We start from the raw sequence: 25,273 nt of genomic DNA on the forward strand, positions 1-25,273 counted from the left end.
TCCATTTGAAGAGACCTAATTAAACCTTCAAGTTTCCATCATGGGCTTCCAGTCATATATCAACTTAAATTTTTGCTCCAAAGCCAGTATACCAATTCCAGCAAAGCATAGACGCTTGAAGTTGACAAGTCCAAGAATGCATCAGAAATCAAACTCTCTCAGACTAATGAAAAGGCCATCCTTTGCCCCTGCACTTTTTTGTCAAACAGATTGGCCTCCACAGTATGGGCAACAAAAGGGGAGGTGGTCATCTGCACAGGATCCTCATCATATTTTTGAGGAAGTTCGGACCCCCCTGAATTTTCAAAAAATGGCGTTAGCCTTTAATACAATTTCTATGGGAGGTGTGCAACCACTGGACAGCCATGAACTCGATATGAGACAGGCTAATCTGAGAAAATGCAGGGAGACCATGTTGGAAAAAGACATTTCAACACCCAACAAGAATGGATGAACGACCTCTAGCAACTCAAATTCATTTTAATAAAACAATCAAAAACCTTCTGGAATAAAATAACCTTTGAAGGATATATCAAACAGAAAGTTACACCCAGAGGTCTTAGACCCAGAGTATTCCCCTCTTTTGAACTTGCCACTCTCACTTTGAAAACTGAATGGGAAAAAGTCCTGACCAACTGTTCTTTCGAACTAATAAACATCCTTATTAAACATGATGAAATCATGCTAGAGAAGTACCCTACTGAAATATCTAACCTTAGTGGAAAATTGAAGACACATGAGAGTCTGGAAAAATTTCAAAACACCTACCACAAATTTAAAAACGAAGTAGAAAATCTAGAAAAAGAAATCATCAGTCGGAAAAAGAACAAGATGCAAAGAGACATTAATGATTTCTTAAATGACAGAGTGTACAGATGGAATCACAACAGAAGAAGGACAACACCCACTAATAATGTGAACTACAGCACATCAGAAATGGACTCCTCCGAAAACAAGTCTGGACAGGAGATGCCCACAAACAGTAGCTCCCAGAGGAATTTCCTGCTGGCCAATTCACAGGGGAATTTTTAAGGGGCAAGCCCTGGACACATCAGAGAGACTATAGGTCGAGAAATGGCAGGACGAGGAGGGGAAGAAGAAGGAAAAGAGAGATGAGAGACTGGAGGGAAGACCCCAGAGAACAGAGGAAATACCGCAAATAACAGATAGCCTAAAAATCATTAATCTTACAAAACATGTACTCACTGAACCCCAAAAACAAGTATTACAAAGAGGCCTATCTTTTTCTCCATCTGGTACCTTTGACCGGTTTAACTACGAAAAGGACGTCCATTTATTTGCACGTAAACTTCTTCTGAAGAAATTCTACAGTAAGAAAGAAAGAGATTCGGACAGAGAGGACCCATCTGACCTTTCGGACATAACAACCTCAAGTGGCACACTACACACACTTGATTTGTGGTTTACAGAAGAAGACCGACAATCTCTTGAGATACTGGTAGACCTCCAAAATGACACTGTAACAACAACACAGGAAGAAATAACAACAGGGGAAGAAAATCAACACACTCCCATCCCCACACTCAGAAAGAAATCAAAATTTTACCCCGATTTTGTCATCTTTCCAGTAGTCAAAGTATATGTGGATTTGGTTAGCAGGGATCTTGACCAATTACAGAGAAATAAACGCTCTCTACCATCTAAGAACAACCTTACTCAGGAAGAACAGGAAGCTTTGAAAGAGATACAGGGTTGGAGTGACACAATAATCAAGCCCTCAGCTAAAGGGGGAAATGTGGTTTTGTGGTCAAGAGATCTGTATATTAAAGAGCTTGAACGCCAACTTGGAGACAGCTCATGTTACAAAAGATTAACATTCAACCCCACCAGCGATTTTTTTGGAAATATATACCAGGATGATTGACACAGCTCTAAAAGATGGAATTATCAATAAGAATCAACATGGATTCCTATCAGTCAAAGAGGTCCGCATTCCCACTTTATACCTATTACCCAAGGTACACAAACATGAGACACAACTACCTGGGAGACCGATCGTCTCTGGCATAGGAGGTCTCACAGAAAGAGCGAGTGAATTTGTCGACTTTCATCTTAGACAATATGTGATCACCCTACCCTCCTATGTCAGGGACACCATGGACGTGCTCCGAAGGATACAAGATGTCACTCTCAATGACAATCCTTGGCTCATTACTTGTGACGTCGAGAGTTTATATACTAGTATCCACCACACATATGGTATCAGCGCGGTACAATATGTTTTAAGCATGGACCGAGAGAGTGATCTACACGACTTGCTAATCAAACTTTTGCGATTCGTGCTGAACCGCAATTACTTCGTCTGTAATGAGTACTTCTATCTCCAGGTACGGGGGGCCGCCATGGGGAGCACTTGTGCCCCCACATATGCGAACCTGTACCTGGGGTGGTGGGAGCGTGAGATTGTATTCCACGAGAAGAATGAGATCTACACCAACCAAATCCTCCTATGGCTCAGGTATATCGATGACCCCTTGATCTTCTGGGAAGGGAGTGCAGAGTCATTTGTCGAATTCATGAACATCTTGGGCACAAATGACTTCAACTTGCATCTAACCTATGACATGAGCCAGAAAGAGGTGAATTATCTCGACTTGCACCTGACTCTAAAAGAAGACGGCACGATTTCATCTTACATGTATAGGAAAAAAACTGCGACCAACTCCCTGCTCCATCACGACAGTTCTCACTTCCCCCGGTAATCAGAGGACTACCCAAAAGGGAATTCCTCCGCACCAGGCGCAAATGCTCCAATGAAGAAACCTATGCCAAAAGAGCCAGAGAACTCAGCAACCGCCTGGAAGAGAGGGGATACAGTAAGAGAACTATAAAAAAAGCATACAAAGAAGCTACAAAAACCGATAGAGAACAACTACTTATCCCAAATTCCAAGAAACCTAAGTCAGATGAGAAAGTCCGGTTTATTGGGACATATTGCCAGGAATGGCAAGTGATCCAAAAAATCCTGAATCGGCATATGGACATCCTCAAAACAGATCAAGATCTGTCCACCATTCTAGGGGATAAAATTGAAATAAGCTGGCGTCGGAGCAAAAATTTAAGAGATATCTTAGTCCATAGTCATTTGGATAAGATCAAAGGCTCTCAGATCACGAAGACAGGCTCTAAGAAATGCGGTACCTGCAAAGCCTGCATGTATATGAAAACACAACAAAACTACTGCAATAAATTTGGAACCACATGGAAGATCAAGAATTACATCACCTGTGACACCACAGGGGTTGTGTACAACCTAAGGTGTCCATGTGGAAAAGAATACATCGGTAAGACAATCAGACCCCTCAAAAAGAGAATTCTGGAGCACATAGCCAGCATCAAAAATGCTCCAAGAGACAGACAAGCCATGAAAACTTTGACACCAGTGGCTCGTCATTTCCACAGACACCATCAGAGCAACACTAGGGGCCTTCAAGCCTTTGGAATGCTAAAAGTGGAAATGAGAATTAGGAGAGGGGATCTGGACAAAGAGCTTTTAAGACAAGAAACTAGACTCATCTTTCTACTGGACACGATGTCCCCGAAAGGCTTGAACGAAGAGAATAAATATACTGCATTTCTATAAATGAACCATACCCAGTTCAAAAATTTGGCTTTGCATGATCCTATCTCAGGCCCAACTCTGGCCTCTTCCTTATTTACACCATTCTTTTATCTCCCCACCTTCCCAAGAACCCATATCTCTCTCAGAAAATCTTTCTGAGAAATAATCCAATCTTTCTGAGACGCATGATGTACCCTTTTCCAACGAATTAATGAAGATATTAAATTTTACTCCTCGGTATTTACCTGCCATCAACATTTTATGATGCTGACCCCCATGTAACATAGATATTGCTATCCCTAATGCTACTCACTATTACATCACGTGAGATTACTTATTGTTCTTTTCCCATGCCGGCTGGCGAGAGTAGATACCTACCTCATGATATATCATCCTATCACGATTTCTGTTAATCTATATCTACCAATATTATGACTCAATCCTAATAGAGACACACACACATATTCGAAAAGGCGATATGAAAATTAAGCCCATTCAGCTGTCACTGTCACACTTTTTTCATTTTGAGTTTCTTCACCTCACTATTTCACACCCTATACTTTTGCATGTACACTTACACACTGGTTCACAACAGTGACACTTTAATGACACATTATCCTAATGACAGGATCATTTTCACCCTATGTCCTACTTTAGAGTATGAAATCTCATCGATTACTCTTCACTCACATAGCCCTCTCATCCTACCTCCACTATGTTTTCACATAAATAAAGGAATAACACTATTCCCATATTAGGTATTCTCACTCCATTGCCAACCCACTGTCACTGACACTACAGTGGGTGCATATATAGATTTGAGACACACAAGATCACCAATAGCGCTATTCATGAGATATCCTTACCCCACCGCTAACCCAATGTTACATACATATGTGTGTGCATATATAGATCGGAGACACACAAGATCACTCGCAACGCCAGGCAGGGATGCACAAAACCCATTACTATAAATGACCATTCTCTGTCATATGAACATATCCACTGGAGACTGTACTGCTCCGTTAGGGATACGCTGAGACAATATATACTTGGTATGAGGAATTATGACATGACAGTGAGGAATCACACCCATGGATAATCGCTCCGGACTGTGGCAAATTACTATAAACGCAATACGTACCAAACAGACAAAATACTTACCCAGTAACGATCCAGTGTTTGGAAATATTGCTGTAAATCAAAGTTGCGGGCAGGTTTCCCGCCCCCACTAAGCAGGAATCTGCTGATAGGGGAATACCATTGCCAATAACCAAAACGAACGGATCATCCGCCCTGCACGCCCACTGCAACAGTGTACTTAAGGAGCATCTGGTCCAAGAGTCGGGTTGGCCTTGAAAAAGCTGGAGGCGAAGCACGCGCCGGCTAGCGGTGGTGCCTACTCGTTCGCCATTATTTAGCACTGTATTTTGATTTCTATACTTTTACCAACAGGTTATAGTAAGCTCAGTCATGTCATGCACCAACTGCTGATCCCGTACCTTGCAGAAGGGCAGCAGCGGTAACGTGACACACAGCTTAACATAAGACACGCCATGAGAGCGTGTCACGCATAAGCTTTACCACGAATCCCCGCATATTACTGAGACGCAGTGGGCCAATTGTTTAGCCATAGAGCTGTTATATTTGTCAAAAGACCTTCTGCAAATTCAGTCTCAGTACAGTATATGCCGCAGGGATCTTTATTAATTAATGCACCACGTGTTGATTACCAGTGTCAACTATCGGTAGACAGCAGTTAAGTCTACCCAGTATATAAAGTTAAGCCTCAGGCAGCGGCAACACCAGGGCTATCCGCAGCCCACTTTTAATACATGTATTTGAAGCATATCACTACAGCGTATCATCAGTAAACATAAGAAAATATGTGTATTCATGTTGATGGATAATACAATGTTGCAATAAGGTGTCTTCTGAGATAGACAAATAATTGCCTTTCTGCACTCGCAACTCCATTAACTTGCAGAGTGACCTAGACAGCAAACCTATTTGCAAAATTTATATTACAATCATTGCCCATTAACTAGAAGTGGGATACTGCCTAAAGAGCCAGCCACTCCATACATACGTACAGCGGCAATATCAGGGTTAACCATACCCTAAATAACCCCCCTCTTTCTCACATACTGGGGTTTGTCAGAATTATATGCCACCTCAATAGAGGTATTACCGTGAGGGGATTTCATGTCGACGGTGGCAGTCGACACACCACTCGCGACCTCTCTATTCCGATAAGACACATGTATTTGTCAGTCACTCTGAATTAAGGAATAACACTATGCTGCAGTAAGGTGTCTGACTGTACGAATTTGCTTCCAAATGTACAAACACCCCCAGCCAACAGGCCATTGGGCTAACACACAGTGTATCGACTGTGGTAGTCAACACATGACCTAATATCTTTGTTACCCGACAAGACACAATAATTTGTCAACAAACCTAAATCTCAATTAAAAGGTGACAGTGTGTCATGCTAAGGTGTTTGATTGTGCAAATTACTATCGTTTGGGCATTAACTCACAAACAAACAATAACAAATTTATCTGCAGAGGCCACAGAGCCAATATATACAGATAGAAACTGTTAAAACCAGTACATGAGAGATGTTTTACAAACTGTATTGCATTCACCTAATTGCCAAGATGGTCATTTAAGATGACACAGAGTCGACTGAGGCAATTTTGACCTAACCCCAGAGGGGTAGATTTCCCAGGAGAATGCATATCATCCGATAGGAACAATAACCTGGAGGTGATCAGAGGATTTACATACAAACTAACCCGCTGCACGGCTGCAGGCATAATTTCTTACCTGAGTAATAAAAATACAGAGACATGGTATAACCCAACAATTTATTTTCTGGTGCACATACACACGTGGATTCTGAGACAAATCTGTCAGATTATACCAGTGCGATATGAGTAGGCCACCGATTTTAAATAAACACACCTATCCTTCCCCTGTATTCACGTATAAATGTTACATGTGTGTTTGTCATATTTCGCTTAGTTTTAAGAAATTGTCTAATAAAGGTTAAATTTTATTTCATTTAAGGACCTAATAGGTGCACCCGATAAGGACATACTTTCTCTTTCTCTCTCTTAAATAAAGCCTCCACAGTATGGTATGCTGGTCATTACAGTGGCACTCTCTTGGGGCTTTACCATTGTTCTTAGTTAATTGATAGTGCATGTACTTCTTTTTTTGCCTTTAGATGAAGTTGTTGATAGATAATTTAGCAAACTATGTTTTCCAATAAATATAAACACATTCGCAGCATATATGGAATATCAATGAACATCAGGCTTAAGGGGAGCCCTTTGGCTAAACAGACTGGACCTGGCAGTAGTCACACAGTCACTATATTTTGTACATTAGAGCTCACAGCTGACATCAGATGCACATCCCAAAAACAGCCACGATGGGCTTGCTTTTTGTAACCACCCCCCACTATCTCCTTGTTAACCCCCAAATGGTCACTTTCTATCAATCATTTGTGATGGAATCCTCATTGCGTGCTGTTTCGCAGTGTCACCTTGACAATGTGAATGCCGCAAATAAGCAGTCTGCCGATAATCGCCCAGATTTTATGATATATTGGCTGTGCGGAAGTCTCTGAATCCACCAGGGGCGTAACTCTCAGAGGCAATGCAGTCACCTACCTCTGGGCTCCTAGCCCTGAAGGGTCATTTGCATCTATGGCAGCACCTGTGTGGTTCAAAGCGGGAGCCATGTGTGACCGCTGCTCTTCCAACAGAGCTTTGAAACACACACCTACTGCTGCTGGAAAGTTATTTGGTTCTAACATTTGCAATAGGGTACTGTACACCAAACTCCAATTAGCCTCCGGGTGATTAGAATGAATTTACACCTCTGTAATCCACCTCTTAATTCTTACCTTCCTTCTCTTTTCCATTTTTTTGATGTGGTGTCAATGTGATGCTTGAAGCTCAACATCAAAAAATAATTGCTAAGTGATCCCAAATTGTAAATCTATTTGAAATTATGATTTTGGCCTTTACAAGATTTTGGCCTTTTTTTTTTTTTTTTTACTAAACTTGCAAAATACTACCCAGTTTTGTCTGACTATTTCATTTATAATAGCTGTTTTGAAAGCATATCCCTATTGGACCCTGTCCTCCAATAGGTGACATTGCTGCTCTTTAAATATTTTACAATAAAATACTTCAATAGTCTTTTTCAATGTTCGTTCTTTGGCAAAATAACTTTTTATCTCTCTGAATGTTCTTTTCAAATGTGTCTGGTTTGGATGTATTTTTAAACTGCCAGTTGCACTCTGTTCCACTTTTATAAAATTCTCTGTACTTACTATATTTTTCTTCTTCTTAGGTTTCATTATTTTAGTATGATATTAGTATCCTTTTGAATTTTTTAAGAAAGCAAGCTGAGATCATTTGACGTGACAGCCGAGTGTGGGCAGCTGGACATAAATTTGCAAAAATGACAAGTCAATTTCTCTAAAAAGACATATACTGTATATCAGATTTAAATACGCAGAAATTCTTTATACATGTCTTTAACTGATTGTTGTAGTTACAGTATTGCTACTAGATCTTTAAATGGACCTCAAAGCATACTTTACTGCAAAAAAATCTAATAGCAACATACATTTATTTAAATGACACACTAGGAAAGTTATTGTTGTAATGTAATTTTATAATTTCATAATCCTTTTTACGACAAGAAAACTAGCTTGCTATGAATAGAATACTGATTAAATATTATTAACCTCCTTCCTCCTTGTCTACAATAGCAAAAACAAACCTCTCAATCATTTACATTCACAGTGCAAATGTTCTAAGCTGGAAATACCATACACCCTAGATGGACTCGGGAATTCCCAGGCATACAGTTCACCAGAAATACAGGCAGAGAAGTTAATACTAAGAAAATATTTTCAACATGGCAGGCATTATAAGTACTGTGCTTTGACAGATTGTATAATGTTGTAGCATTTAATGTTATTCACTATCAGTGTAGAAGTTTTAGGGGGGTATTCAATTCCCACTGCTATTTCTGACAGGGGAAATAGCGGCAGGCACCTATTCAATGCTGTCAATTCGCATTGAAGAGGCAGCTGTACAGAACAGATTTGATGTTAAAACCAGTCCGGATTGTCGAGTTAATGGCCATATTTTGACAATACACGGCCGTTTTCACAGACACAACCCCTTTTCGCCACTCGACAGGTGGAACATTAAATTCCACCTGCCTATAAACTGGCGAGCTGACCGAAAACTGGGCAGGATTCCGACAGTCGTAATCCAGGATTAGTTTTCATAACAGTTTACGGTGAAACCAATGATTTATTAACAGCAGTGTCAATCTTTCTACTGTTGGAGTATAATTATATGTTATGCAATCAGCGTGTACTGCTGCTATGACTATTTTGTGGCCATTTTTCTTGACTAACAATTTTTTATTCCCATTTTAGTAAATCTCCTATATTTATATTTTGGAGCATGTTTATAAGGAGGAACGGGTTTAGTATGAGCCCGTTCAGCTGCTGGGATCCCAGCAGTCACAATCGCAACAGAAGTATCCCAACTGTCAGGAAAGAGACGGGGGGCACTAAGAGGCCCCATGGGGGCTCGCTGTGCTTGGCACGCTGTTGGCACAGTGGCGAGTTACATTTACCACAGATTCTATTTCCCCTCTATGGGGGCCACGGCCCCCACAAGGGAGAATAGACCCTGTGCGCCGGGATTCCATCTCGTGGTAATGTTTGGATTTTGGTGTAGTGATTGTCACTACTGGCATCCCGACTGTCAGCATATTAACTACATACCGGTAGAACAGTTACTAATATGCATACATTATAAAATTACATGGATAGAATCCTTTGTATTTTCTATTATGTTAAAAACCAGGATAAATTAATGGCTTAAATTTACAGGGCCAGATTAAGGGAGGAATGACAGTGTTGGTTGTCCCAGGGCTCCCAACCACAATGGGACCCTACAGGGTAATGTGACTTTCCTTCGCCAGAGGAGTGGTCACCACGAATCGTGTGAGAAGGATTTCTAAGGAGGCTGCAAATTGCAATCGGGGGTGGGCTCCAGAATCAAAGGAGTGGATGAGCTCTCTCTCTCTCTGCCTCTCTGACCTCACTCTGTCTCTGTGTGATCCCTCTCTTTGTGCTCCCTCTCTTTGTGCTCCCTCTCTTTGTGATCCATCTCTTTGTGCTCCCTCTCTCTGTGCTCCCTCTCTCTCTTTGTGTGTTCTCTCCAACTTTGGGCTCCCTTTCTCAGCTCTTTCTGTCTGCGCCCCCCCCCCCTCTCTCTGCACTCCCTCTATATCTGTGCTTTATCTATGCACTCTCTCTCTCTCTGTGCTCTTCTCTCCACACTCCATCTCTCTCTCTCTATGCTCTTTATGTTCCCTCCATCCTTTCCACACTCTATCTCTTCCTTCCTATCTCTTCCTTCCTTTCTCTATCTCCCCTTTTCTCTTTCTCTCTCTCCCCCTTTTCTATCTTCCTCCCTTTCTCTTCCTCCCTCCATAATGTATTAGCCTCGAGCTAACAAATTTGCAAGCTTTGAAATTTTGCAAAGAGTTGAACCATCAAATATGGTGTGAGTTTGTCCTGCTGGGATAAAGGGGGTTACTTACACTATGGAGTAATTGTGATATGGTCATAAGGCCAAATGTAAAAGGATGTGAGAATCAGAAAGTGAGAGATTATAGGAGAGTTTTGGAAAACCACTAGTCCCAGCATGCGAGGCATTAAAGGGCCTACTGGTACTTGTAGTTCCACAGCAAACCCCAATAGGTGTTTTTTCTATGTTTACACCAGAAATCAGCATGATGCCCACCGCCCCGGGGCACCAGGGACAGCCCCGGCCTTAGCCCGAGCAGGGATTATCCTCCTTTTCCCTTCCTCCCTCCTGTTATGGGGAGGAGGAGGAGGGGGGGGGGGGTTGGTGCATAGGGGCTGCCTGGCACTTAAATCTGGCACTGGTTTTGCATGCACTCTGGGGGGGGGGGTGTCTAATGTGAGGGCCATATTGGAGGGAGCGCCAACAAGCATTAATCTGGCCCTGCAAGTTTATCATTATTTCCTTAATTTTACTGATGCACTCTGGGGGGGGGGGGTGTCTAATGTGAGGGCCATATTGGAGGGAGCACCCACAAGCATTAATCTGGCCCTGCAAGTTTATCATTATTTCCTTAATTTTACTGATTACTCCACTATCTTAAGGTCAGAAAGTTGCCAGGCATTGGGCCTGATCCAGGGATGACCCGTCCCACAAATGGCTGCAGCATGTCAGGAGCATGCAAACCATTGGGTTTATGTAGAGAAGTCACAAAGGGGGCACAGGGAGTTTGGACCACACCTAAGTATAACCCTTCCAATAGTCTCCTCCGGGTGTGGTATAGGGTTCCGACAGTCGGGATCGCGACAGTCATTAGCCCGATGTCAGGATCCCGACTGGCCAGACTCAGACAGCATGGTGAGCGCAACAAAGCCCCTTGCGGGCTCACTGTGCTCACACGCTGCGGGCACGGTGGCACGCTATGCTCGCCATCTATTATATTCTCCCTCTATGGGGGTCGTGGACCCCCACGAGGGAGAATAGCTGGTGGCCATCGGGAACACGTCTGTTTGTGTTTTAACGGTCGGGAACCCAACCTCGGGTAAATGACCCCATCCGGTACCTCCGTATTGACAGGGAGCCAGGTGCTACACTGTGACATTCTTGTGCAGTGCCCACCCTTCACTGAAGAGACAGCCAGTGTCCAGGTAGCAGCCAAGTGATGGAATGGGGGATTTGCTAGACCATGACCCCTTCCAGGAATGCCTACATGGAGGCGCAAATGGCACTGTTCCTTACTACACAGTAAAGGAGTATGCAAAATGAGCTGTAACTCCCTTCTTGGCACATAGATGCATGGAATGGGAGAGAGAGAAGCTGCAGGCTGACCGCCCTAGTCTACCTCTGTGTACATGGAGGGGAAGCAGCTACTTACTGCATTCACACAGTAGGCATAATTGATCTGGGTGCCTCATTTTATGCAAAATGCATGTTGTGGGTGTGGGCTAATAATAAAAATAGAAACAATGTATAGTGTTTCCATGGCAGAAAATAGGTGCAGGCATGCCAAGGACACCTTTAGGTAGTCGGGAATGTTGCCACTTATACTACTACAATATAGGATACCCATGGCTGGCAGGGCATGTTGCCACTTGAGTAATCACAAGTGCCAGCATACCTTAGCTTTCAGGCATACTGGCTTCTTCACCATTTACACTTGCTTAGTCTTGATAAAGGGCCAGGCAAGGAGAACAACTTGCTGGACTAATAAATGTGCCACATCTTACCTTATTTCCTGACTTACATGATTTTCAGAAAATGTAATAACTATCTATCTATCTAAAATGTAGACCATCATGATTTACTCATGTCCTGTTGGTTCTACAGCGTACACGAGGGATTCGGTGTGGGGGAGAAGACCGTTCTCATCACCTTCATCTCAACAGTCATTTTGATGACCATTCTGGGCAACCTTCTAGTGATGGTGGCAGTATGCCGGGATAGACAGCTGAGGTAAGTTACAACATGATCTGAGACATAATGCTCTTAGAATTTGAATATTATATAATATAGCCCGTTCTTCCAGATGAGATATATATATATATATATATATATATATATATATATATATACTGTAGCTATATTTATAAGTAGTGGTTGGCACTGCAGGCTTCATACAATGGTTATCCCAGCAGGGGATAATGTATTGGCGGTGCTCGCAGTATAATGAATGCTGTTTTTTAAGACTGTTAATAAAGTCGTATTGTGTGGTCATAGGGCCAAATATAAAAGGATGTGACAATCCGAAAGTGAGAGGTTTTTTTAAGTGGAAATCCAAAAATGGGAAAATCAACCTTGTTTTCAGTGTAAATGATTGCCGTTTAAAAAATGGGAAAAATCTCTCACTTTCCAATTCTCACACCCTATTACATTTGGCCCATAGTCTTTAAGAAGTGTAAGTTTTGCGCTAACCTCACAGTTTTTGTGGAGATGCCAGCTGAAGCCCAGGCTATCCTCAGCACCCCTGAGCGGCTCGCCACAGGTTTATATCCAACTCCATGCCCACTTGGATAGTAGGGGTATGAAAAGGACCCCTTTTTCCCATTGAATTCCATGTTAAAATGGACTCAGTCCATTTTAACATTGATTCCTATGGAAAAATCGGGTCATCGCATCGCATCGCATCGCATCCGATGGTCGCATGCGATGCGATGCGATGTACCCGATTTAGAAATCGGCAGCCCAGATACTACATAAGTACCAAAGTTTCCACCGGCTGTAGCATTACCCTGCTGGCTCTTTGCACCCGATGCTGGTTGTCAAAATATGGGGTACACCTATTAATTTTGTCCACTGTATATTGGAAACCATGACTGGCCCATAAGCCTGTGCTTATTTCAGAAATCCAGGTGAACCCCCTGTTTTTTGTCCCCCAGAATTTCTAAAACCAGGACCGGTTTTAATTAGCCCGTTTTCTACATTTAATTATGATTTTATTTACAGTTGTATACGAATCTGACAGATCCGTGCAGGCTGCAAAACCCGTCACAAAAACGTGGCCTCTTGATCATTCGTATTTACTGGTGAATTTGTATTCAAACTCACCAGTATAACTTGTAGTAAATTTGCTGATGACATAGAACACTATGGCCACATACGGCCGTGTTCCATCGATGTCGTATGCATTCCTATTCAGCCAAATGCGGCATTCGGCTGATAGTAAATCAACAGATGCGCCGTTCCTGGCTGTATAACAGAATGAATGCATGCATTCCTACCCATTTGATCTTAGTAAATTTCCCGCCTAAAGTCTTCAGGGAGTTAGGGAGATCACCATGGTTTCAGAGAGTCTCCCAGGGCCGTTATGATCAGTTAGGAAGTATGAGACAGCATTTCTAGCAAATTTGAACAGTACTGTAATTTTTACACTTCATGGTTAGATGTACTGAATATGAAAATTTGAAGTAAAAGAAAATCATTAATATGAAACGAAACGAAATTTGGGAATATGTATTCCCAACAGAAGAAAATCTTTGGTTATTCTGAAATATTATAATAATGGAAACAGAACATTTGGTAGCATAAACGACAACGAGCCAGGCTAGGCTGAGATCACCACTACACTGCGCTATTTAATAGACAATCTCTCTTTCTACATTTTCTGAACCACAAAACACCTTCCCCAATGAGAATCAACCACTAATTAGAGCAAAAAAACTTCACTGTCATAGTCTTGGAGCCTCGTTATATGTGGACCTGACCTTGTCTTTAATTGTAGATAAATCTATCACAGAAATTAGCCTTTTGCTGCATTTTGTCCCCTAATGGTTTTTCACCGTTAGTCATCTGTCAGAATTCTTAGAACTAAGAAAATGAAATGATGATCTCCAAATACTTCATGGGTAAATAAGGGCCAACGTGTTTTATTAGTAGACAAACGATACTCAAGTACAAGAAAAACATTTTGTAGAAAATTGAATCTAATATTTATTTACAGTATGTGCAATGTTATGAGCAATGACTATGAGCCTGATTCAGACCTAATCGCAAAGGTTCAAAATGACATCACACACCCTCCCCAAAAATGCTTGGGAACACCTGCATTTTTCCTCGCACTCCTAGCCTCTTTTTCAGCACACCTAGTGCTATTATTAGTTTTTCCACTAATTGCCGATTACCACCGCCACTCTCCTGCTTCCTGTCAATCAACTTGCGAATGGCGTGCATATAGAAATAGTAGCAGGAAACCATTGCAGGATGGCTGTACGCATGTGCAAGGTATTGGTCGTCCACAGTGCAAATTGAATCGGGCCCTATGTGTGTGCTGTATGTACATATGTGATGTACAAGAGAACACAATAGGTGAAGCATAATTTAAGTCCTACAGTCTAACAGGATTATTGTTCACTTTTGCAGTACCCATTGGGTCTGATTCAGATGTGGTGCAGCACGTAGTGCAGATTACTACTGTTTGCTATTTTGTGCTAGATCCATATTGCACTAGGCTCCTGTGTTGTTGAACATACTATGGCTGCAGACTGTCAGTGCTTGATAGTCTTTTGCTGTTTGGGGATGGGGAGGCAGCACCGATTCCAGGATCTTCGCCAGAAGAAGGGAATTTACTGTCATTATTGTAGTAACTGCAGCAACTAGCTTGCTGTCCAAGGGGGGTATTCAATCTCCCGCAGCCATTTCCCGACAGATGGCTGCGGAGCCCTATTCAATGCGGTCTTCCCCGACAGCATTGAACAGGGGATCTTGGCAGAACGAGCCCGACTTCACAAGCAGTCGGGCTCGTTCTGCCGAGAATGGCCGGAAAATGACGAGATCCCGGCTGCAGCTCACCTCTTCCCAGCCGCAGCTCGCAGCCATGCCACCCTTCTCGTCCTGCTGCAGGCGGGACATTGAATCCCGTTTGCAAATTCTTTGTTGAGCAGACCAAGAACGGGACAGTATCACGGCTGTCGGGCCAGCTCAACATCTGTGACCCAAGATTAAATACCCCCCTTGACCTCATGAGTCACACAGCCGGCTGATGGCGTCGCAGGTGATCCAATGTTTTGTCCTAGGATGCAGCTTGGATCAGTAATGCATGAAAAAGGTGTCTACTTGTGTCCTCCTGGTGCATTACCAAATTATTACATTGCTGTTGGTTCCATGTACGCAGAAGGGATTGCACCTCATAAGTGAATCAGGTCCTTGGATCATACCTAGATCACTACTTGCTGTTTTTACTATCTATTGATAGCATAGTTGAAAAATAAGATACAGGTCATACAGTGATACAGTCCGGCTCAGGTGCTTACCTATCCAGAGGACGATCCGATGCGTGTTGCCATTCAGGCATGCCTTCGTCCTATGGGTGGGCACCTGAGCTCCCAGCTGACTCCTGTGTTTTGAGCCCGCACCATCGGGTGTCCACTATTTGTCCCCACCAGCCTATGGCATTTGGCACTGGGGAGCTCCCACAGGGAGCTTCCATGTTGTCTGGTCACATGACCATGATCCAATTCTCTCCAGCAGCACCTAGCAGCCAATCAGCATGCCTAAGGGAGTATAAAGGCGATTAGTCCACAAGGTTTTAGCCATGTACGAACTGTGAGATATTGGATAATGGCCAATTAAGCGATTTTGACTAATGTGACAGAGATCACTTACACTGGATGAACAGAAGTTGTTGTTTTCTTTATTTGCAGCAAGTAGAGAGAATACAGGTGTGACAGCTTGGCAATTCACAAGTCACAGCATAGTAGGTTTTCCAGCAGGCAATATACAGGCTTCACAATGTGGGTTCAACACTCCAGAGGTCCCTAGCATTGTCCCTACACCAAAAGCCTATTGCCCAGCCACTAACTGACCTTGGGAATCCCAAGCGCCTGCTCTGCTCTATAATTTGGACATCAGAGCAAGGGATTCATCTGTTAGAATACATACCTCCGATTTTGAACACTGCCAATGCCACAGTCACAATTCTCATGTGGGTGTCATATGTGCACACCCAAAATATTGGCATGGCCTCACAACTTTTTAAGTCCATACTTACTATTGCACATATATTAGGAGCAAACCCCTAGTCTTGTCATGCTGGGAGCTTGCATATGTGCATCATGCATTCCCCAATGCTCTGTCATGCAGGAGTGTCCTACTGAAATCAAGTCAGTTCAGAGGAGTTGGGTACAGGATCCCTGCATTTAAAATCCCAGTGGTCATAAAACTGATACCAGCATCTTGACGGCCTGGATCCTGGCACTCGTAGTGTAAGTATTTTACCTTCTCTTCGTGCCTTCCCCAGAACCTCCATTCCCACCAGTTTAACCCTAACCTTCCATCCACCAAATCCTACTTCTTTACCTCCCTTCCTTCATCCTAACCATAATCTTCCTCCCCCATAGCATTATCCTATACCTCTCTTCCTGCAGCCTAACCTCCTTCCCACCATTTCCTAACCCTATCTCTCACTTTCTGCAGCTTAACCCTAACCTACTCCTGATACTTACTTTCTGGGTGTCAGCTGTTGCCATTCCAGCACCAATACTGTAACAGGTGTCGGGGTCCCGGTCTTCTGCTCACCGGGATCCTAACCGCCAGAATGCCAACTACTCTACATTTTGGATGGGGTGGGATTTCCTAAATGTTTGGTCCCCATTGTGCAAACCAGCCCCATGCGGAATCACATCCAATTTTTTTCTGATATCCCCTCCCCCTTTCCCCCTCTGTGGGCCCAATGCAATCTGAAAAATATTAGAAAAACACTACATTTGTTGAAGTACAAGAAAAAAAAAACCTTAATAGGTTGTGTAGACCTGCTTCCAACTGAGCCACAGTGAGAACCATTTGATTCTGTCAGTGGCTGATTCTTGCTGGCTTTTACATTTTCTCCCCAGTGTCTAGATATGTAAAGCTGGCAGAGACGTAACCCAATTAGTTATAGTCAAATATGCTTCTGGCAAGTATTATAACAAGGAAAGTGAATATTTATATACTCAATTATTGTCTGTTTTGTATTTTGTAATTAACTAAGTAAATGTTTTAGATGTTGTTTGTATTGATCTGTGACTTCTTTTTATTGCCTCTGTAATATGAATATAGGGGGTTATTCTGATTCACTCGGAAAGGCACAATCACTCTCTAATGGACAAAACCATGTGCACTGCAGGTGGGGCAGATGTAACATGTGCAGAGAGAGTTAGATTTGGGTGGGGGGTGTACTTCAAACTGATATCGATATTCCAGTGTAAAAATAAAGCAGCCAGTATTTACCCTGCACAGAAACAATAAAACACCCACATCTAACTCTCTCTGCAAATGTTACATCAGCCCACCTGCATTGCATATGGTTTTGTCCATTAGAGAGTGATTGTGCCTTTCCGAGTGAATCAGAATAACCTCCATAGTGTAAAAGAACAATGTAGGTCTTCTTCCACCAGATGGAACAAAAGCATGTTTGTACTTCCAGGAAATATTCACAAGACTAATGGTGACCACAGACCAACACATGCACATGTGTCCAGACAAAATGAGTTTAGCCATTTGGGGCATGAAACAAGAATTCTGACCTCCACTATGGCATATTGGAGTGGTCTGATAGTGACGGACAGTATTATTATTATTATTATTATTATTATTATTATTATTATCGATGGGAGCATTTTTGATCCACAAGTGCTGCAAATAGTTTTTTCTTACTCAGTGTCTTACTATACCTGTATCACAGACATTATGGTAATTATGCCTGTATTTATTTTTTAGGAAAATTAAAACCAATTACTTCATCGTGTCACTTGCGTTTGCTGACTTGCTGGTATCAGTACTGGTAATGCCATTTGGAGCCATAGAGTTAGTACAAGACAAGTGGATTTATGGGGAGATGTTCTGCTTGGTACGTACCTCACTCGATGTTCTTCTGACCACAGCTTCCATCCTGCACCTTTGCTGTATTTCATTGGACAGGTATGTAGCAAAATATATCATAAAATATATTTAAGTAATCTGTAGCCAAGAAGAAATCTATGCTACAGTATATATTGGTTGTATGAAATAGCCCCAAATGGCTTCTAGGCAGCTATTACATTGTAAGTTTTGAGGTCCCACAGACATTTTATTTGATATCTTTCGCACTTTTGTATCTTAACCTATGTTAACCTTCCAAGCTATGTGAAATTCTTTAGGATGCTAATTTAAAATATCAGTTCAGTCACTATGGTAACATAGATCTGTTCCCTACATCTCCTAACCGTTGGGAAATAGTGTGGTACAATATTATTTTCAGATCTCATTGCCATCTTACTATATATACACATTTATAAAGTTACATTTTTAAGACATCATATTGCGTAAGGTTGCGTATCCCTTATGCAAAATGCTCGGAACCAGAAGAATTTTGGATAACGGATTATTCCACATTTCAAAATATTTTTATATTTCCATGATGTATCTTGAGGTATCTTACTTGCATTTATTTTGTATAAACACATCAAACACATGAAATACACACAAATATATTTTATTTGTGCATTCAAAACATGAAACAAAGTTTGTCTACTGTCTCAGATACTGAATTGGAATGCCAAGCAATAATTTTCTTGCAGATATTTATTGCCAGTTACATATCATGCCCTCTGTAGTGCTGTCACAGATGTCCTCAGTAGTGTCAGTTACATATCATGTCCTCAGTAGTGCTGTTACAGATGTCCTCAGTAGTGCCAGTTACATATCATGTCCTCAGTAGTGCTGTTACAGATGTCCTCAGTAGTTCTATTACAGATGTCCCAAGTAGTACTGCCATAGATGTCCTCAGTAGTGCTGTTACAGATATCCTCAGTAGTACTGTTACAAATGTCCTCAGTAGTGCCAGTTACATATCATGCCCTCAGTAGTGCTGTTACAGATGTCCTCAGTAGTGCTGTTACAGATGCCCTCAGTAGTACTGTTACAAATGTCCTCAGTAGTGCCAGTTACATATCATGCCCTCAGTAGTGCTGTTACAGATGTCCTCAGTAGTGCTGTTACAGATGTCCTCAGTAGTACCGTTACAAATGTCCTTAGTAGTGCCAGTTACATATCATGCCCTCAGTAGTGCTGTTACAGATGTCCTCAGTAGTGCTGTTACAGATGTCCTCAGTAGTGCTGTTACAGATGTCCTCAGTAGTGCTGTTACAGATGTCCTCAGTAGTACTGTTATAAATGTCCTCAGTAGTGCCAGTTACATATCATGCCCTCAGTAGTGCTGTTACAGATGTCCTAATTAGTACTGTTACAGATGTCCTCAGTAGTGCTGTTACATATATCCCCAGATGTTTTCACTTTCTGGAATGATCAATTAGGATAACGGATATTTGGTTAAGGGATATTCAACCTGTATATCTTGTATGGGAAAGCACTCTTAGCACTGGAATTCCTGCTCTGCTAAAATTTGATCCTATATATTATTCCATGAGGCATAACTCTGCTGCTTCCTCCATTCAATCACTGCCAAATGAATAATATTTAGAGTTAAAAAAAAAAAAGGCACAGAGAACTGTCTGTTGGATGAAAATACCGTATTTATTAATTTTACAGTATGAACTTACTGTATAGAAGAATTTTTATATAAAGACAATTTGCAGTCATAAAACATATATAGTTATGAAATGATAATAAAAAAATATCAAATATTTATAATATTAAAACAAGCAGTAATACAGTATTAAAAATGATTAATGTTCGTATAGGCATATAATGATATTTTCCTCCAATAGATCTATTCTCATATGCCGCCCATACACGTCCCGATGCGGGCGTGCGTTCTCTGCTTAACTAGCATCCATCACATCGCATTGCATGCCTTGTGTATGCGTTGTGCATGCAGTGCGATGCAATGTGATGAAAACTAAGTACAAAAAGTATGTGCAGCACATACTTTTTGTACTGTGCGATGAGGTGCAGCGGGAGCGCGCACCTCAAAGCACACATCGCACAGCCCGCATCGGGACGTGTATGGCCACCTTTAGGTCTGCAAATGGTGAGGATGTTAACCACAGTATATGTTTTAAGAGACAGCCGAGCATCCCCGGTTCTCTTATTGATTACCTTAATATAATTTGAAGTCGATCCACTGTCACTGTGCCTTAACCTGTCCAGCAATGAAGAATATTGGAAGGCTTTCCCAGTTGCTCTTTGTCTCCAATGTCTGATCACATTGCTTCATGTCTACCGTTTAACCTTTTCTGAATATTTTTATCTGGACCAACCTAACCTTGCCATCTGTCTCTCCACCCATTCTTGGCTGACCACTCTTTGCTTCTTCTGCGCTAAATGTCTGTCCCCATAATCCTACTTGTCTGCTGCTTTATTCTTCCACTGCAATTTAGATATCAGTTTGAACATACCCCACCCAAATGTAACTCTCTCTGCACATGTTACATCTGCCTCCACCTGCAGTGCAGCATGGTTTTGTCCATTAAAGAAGGAGTTTGCTATTGCAAACCAACCAGAATCACCCCTATATGTATAAATGACTTCATTTAACCTCCTTTTTTTCTCCTTTGCTCGAAACCGCTACTTCTTACAGCCAATTGAGCTGATGAAGGAACCATTCAAATTTGTAAATTTTGTGCAATGCAATTATGTCCAAGATGTATTAATGTGGAATGGGAATGTGACAGTTGTGTATGGTCTAATAAACAGGTGTGTTTAGAGTAAATATTTAAATCATATGTTGTTTGGCAAGAGTATTTGTGGAATAGGAGTTGAAATAATTAGACTCAAACACAATCATAATAATTTTCATGTCTTTAGCATTTCACGAATGCATAGGTAAAAACAGGGAGAGGGTTCCAATTAAACTGAAGCCACCCTACTCAAACAGACCATCCCGAAGCTTGAGCCATGATGACAATAATAGTAGTAAATAAAGAGTACTACAGACATGACCACAAAATGTGGTATAAGGGACCAACTACTGTGCATGCCAAATAGCAGCAACTTCTGGCAAGTTTGTTGAGTGCTTAATCAGTGCACCAGACTAGAGAGCACCTTCAAGCAAGAAGAGACAGGCATCTACACATAAAGTAGGAGAATGTGTGTTTAGAAAGCTCAGTTCGTTCTCCAGCTGAATATTTACACATATGTCCAGGGAGGGAGGTTGGTACTTTTATGGTTCTGATATTCTCACCCTTTTTCCAGTACTCTGCAGAATGAAGGACTTTGGCCTTGGCTCCCGATGCTCAGCACAATTAATCATTGTCACATTGGCAGATAGATGAAGCTGCAGCACTACTCCACTTCCATTCATAAGACTTTTAGCTTAAAAAAACAACAACAAAAAAAAAAACAACATACATACCACAGGGAGTACTGACCCCCTGTGAAATGTTGGTTGGCGGAAAGGAATTACAGTAGGTTACATTGGTTGGCAGAGATTTGGGATGTAAGATGGTGGAAGTGATATCATTGAGACTCACCCTAATTATATCATAGTCTATCCGCCCGTATAACTAATTGATGTCTGGTTAGCAGAAGTCAACATCTTGTAGAATCACCATCTGACTGTGGAGGTCTGGTTGGCGAAAATGGGTGAATAATACACAGTATAAGTTGTTCACTATTTTAGAAAATATACCATTGTTATAATACACTGCATACGACTAATATATAATGTATAACTGAACTGCACATTGTGGAACCTGATAATTAAAGGAGGAGGTGGACCCTCAGGCAGTGGAGCCCACTGGGGGTTTCCCCTGTACGCCTCTGGGCCAGTCAGAACCTTTTGCACATACATGACCTGAGGCCTATCCTGCCTCTGCAGAACATTCAATGGAGGTGGCAGGGATCCACTAGGATACACACCATAGGAAAGAGTTGTGTTATGGATGTATACCAGGGCCATCATTTATACTGAAAAAGTTCTCTGAATGTGGACTTTAATGGGATATTTCCTCTTTAGGCATGTATTATTATTATTATTATTATAATTTTATTTATAAGGCACCACAAGTGTTTCGCAGTGCCGTGCAAAGGAACAGTACAGGGAGACAAAACTTGGCATAACATTGAATAAATAACAAAAATAGAGTACAAATAAAGAGCGCCACAGTTCAATACACATTACAGCCTGAATATAAGTAGTGAGGACTCAATCAGCATACTATAAGAGGCTTGAGGCCAATGATGGAGAGGAGTATGCGGACGAAGATGGTCACTGAGTGTTTGAGTATAGGAGAGCTGTGAGTGAAATGTGAAGAGAAGAGGGCTTTGACAACAGGAGTATAGGATGTTCCAGGATCAATTGAATTCAGAGATGTAATGTATTTAACATGAACTATAGAATCATTGATAGAATTCCAGAAAAGTACAGTCAAGTACAATCATTTGGCTTGAAAAAAGGGCCTGATTTAGATATGTTTGGTTTTGAACAGCAGGGAAATAATATGCTAATTGTGTCTAAATAGACACCTCCTGCCAGCATCTGCGATCTGTGTGCTGTTTCTAAAGATGCAACGGGTTGCAATGGTCGCAGCCCTCAGCCATCTGCACCAACCTCAACCAAATCAGACTGGAGCTAATCTGCCGGAGCCAGGAAATCCAATTACACAGAGCATGGCCTTAGTACTTCTACAAAGTTGGGGCAACACACCCTGTTTTGTAGAGCTGTCCGTGTAGGGTTACCACCTCATTCCTTTAATACTGGAAACATATTAATTACACAGGTTCTGCGGCTGATTAAAACCAGATGAAATGAAGTCTTGAAGTCAGCCAGCCACAGAACTTGTGTTATTAATGTGTCCAGAATTAAAGGGATGAGGTGGTTACCCTAGTCCACAGGTCTTCAACCTGTGGCCCTCGAGATGTTGTGGAACTACATGTCCCAGCATGCCCTGAGGTTTTTTGGCATGCTCTTATAGGAAAAAATGTGGCAATGCATGTTGGAACATGTAGTTTCACAACTAGAGATGTGCGGCGGCCACTTTTTCGGGTTTTGGTTTTGGATCTGGATCTCCCTTCGTGTTTTGGATCTGGATTGGTTTTGGCAAAACCACCCTTGTGGGTTTTGGTTTTGGATCTGGATTTTTACGAAAAAATGCAAAAAATGTCTAAAATAACAGAATTTGGGCCTGTTTTTGCCCCTAAAGTATTATTGACCTCAATAACATTAGTTTCCACTCATTTCTAGTCAATTTTGATCACTTCACAGCTTACAAAATTGTTTTCATTTACTGTAGTTGGGCCAAAAGGGTATACCGAGGTAGCTGGATGACTAAGCTAAGCGACAGCAGTCGGCATCACATACATGTGGACCTTACACTTCCAACCTGGCAGAGCGGCACTGCAGGGGCAGACAGGGTGGCAGTTTAATAAACTATCCCAAAAAAAGAGAAATGCTCCAAACAGCAAATACAAAGAGGTATCGGCCTTGTCATGACTGGTGGTAGCAGCTTCAGTACTCCCACTATTTCCTCCTCCATCATCCTCCAAAAATGTGTTTTTATTTTATTTATTACTTTTATTTCTTTTTCTTACTTTACACTGGACACAGCCTGTCACACTGGACACAGCCCCTTGGACACTGGACACAGCCCCTGGACACAGCCCCTGGACACAGCCCCTGGACACTGGACACAGCCTGTCACCCTGGACACAGCCCCTGGACAATGGACACAGCCTCTGGACACAGCTCCTGTACACTGGACACAGCCGTCACACTGGACACAGCCCCTGGTCAATGGACACAGCCGTCACACTGGACACAGCCTCTGGACACCGCCCCTGGACACAGCTCCTGTACACTGGACAATGGATATATGTCACGCTGGACACTGGATACATGCCGTCACACAATGGTTAGATGTCACACTGGCCACTGGATATATGTCGTCACACTGGACACAGGATATATGTCGTCACACTGGACACAGGATATATGTCGTCACACTGGACACTGGATATATGTCACGCTGGACACAGGATATATGCCGGCACACATTACATGTCACACTGGACACAAGATATATGTTGTGACTTGTGACACTGGACACAGGATATATTGTCGTCACACTGGATATATGTCGTCACACTGGACACAGGATATGTCATCACACAGGATATATGTCGTGAGTGACTCGTGACACTGGACAATGGATAAGATATAGGCCGTCACACTGGACACAGCCCCTTGTATTACTGCAGCCCCTGTACACAGTGTACTACTCAGCAGCACTGCAGCCCCTGCGTGTGAGCACTGCAGCACTGAGTTAGTTAAATCACAAAAAACACAGGCTTCAGGGCTAAATAAATCACAACACAGGGCTTAGGGCTAAATAAATCACATCAGGGCACGGGCCACAGGACAGCCCCTGGACAGTGGACACTGCAGCCCCTGCGTGTGAGCACTGCAGCACCTAGTTAGTTAAATCACACTACAGAGCTCAGGCCTATAAACAGTCACTGACTCTCAAGTCTACAACACAGGGCAGTGAGGGCACAGGTCAGGTCACGGAGCGGAGCACAGCACGGAGCACATGGCACAGAGCACAGCACGGAGCACACGGAGCTTCCCAACCACCCTCTTCCCTCTCCAAGATTGGAGTGAAGATGGCGGGGCGCGCGTGCGTATTTTATAAGATCCCGCTCCCGCGAGAATCCGACAGCGCGATGATGACGTTCGGCCTCGTTATTGGTCCGGAATTCAGGCGGGAACTCCCGAGCCGGCTCGGATCTGACCCGGATACCCGATATTCGGATCTGTCGGATCTCGGGGATCCGGACCCGCTCATCTCTATTCACAACATCTGGAGGGCCACAGGTTGAAGACCCATGCCCTTGTCCCTGCGCTGCCCCCCATATGCTGCAGCACATCACACATGTGCAGCTTCCACGCCATCAGTTCAGAATGTAAACCATCAGGTTTACCTTCTAACCTGGATTAGGCCCAGTAACCTTTTAAGTGCCATTTATAGACAACCAAATCGATGCTCTTTATATATAATTATCTGCGCCAAAGGGAAGTTTCTCAGCAATTTGTGCACCAAGATTATTTTATAGTTCTAGTTTGGCCATGATTGGCAAAACACTGAATATTGTAAACAATAGAAACGTAAGTCTCATACACATTAATCAAGAATGTAAAGGATAT

General features: G+C 42.4%; 1 protein-coding gene across 3 annotated transcripts in view; it reads left to right on the plus strand.

Annotated features, from left to right (window-relative positions):
* Nucleotides 1–25,273, plus strand: part of HTR4 (5-hydroxytryptamine receptor 4) — a 468,365-nt gene that overhangs the window by 255,874 nt on the left and 187,218 nt on the right. For all 3 annotated transcript variants that reach the window (XM_083182034.1, XM_083182033.1, XM_083182032.1), the window contains 2 exons: nt 12,049–12,174; nt 17,911–18,111. In XM_083182034.1, coding sequence (XP_083038160.1) covers nt 12,049–12,174; nt 17,911–18,111 — 327 coding nt within the window. The remainder of the gene's footprint in view (nt 1–12,048; nt 12,175–17,910; nt 18,112–25,273) is intronic.

Source organism: Crinia signifera, chromosome 4 (assembly GCF_055691185.1).
Source record: "Crinia signifera chromosome 4, ASM5569118v1, whole genome shotgun sequence".
NCBI lineage: Eukaryota > Metazoa > Chordata > Amphibia > Anura > Myobatrachidae > Crinia > Crinia signifera.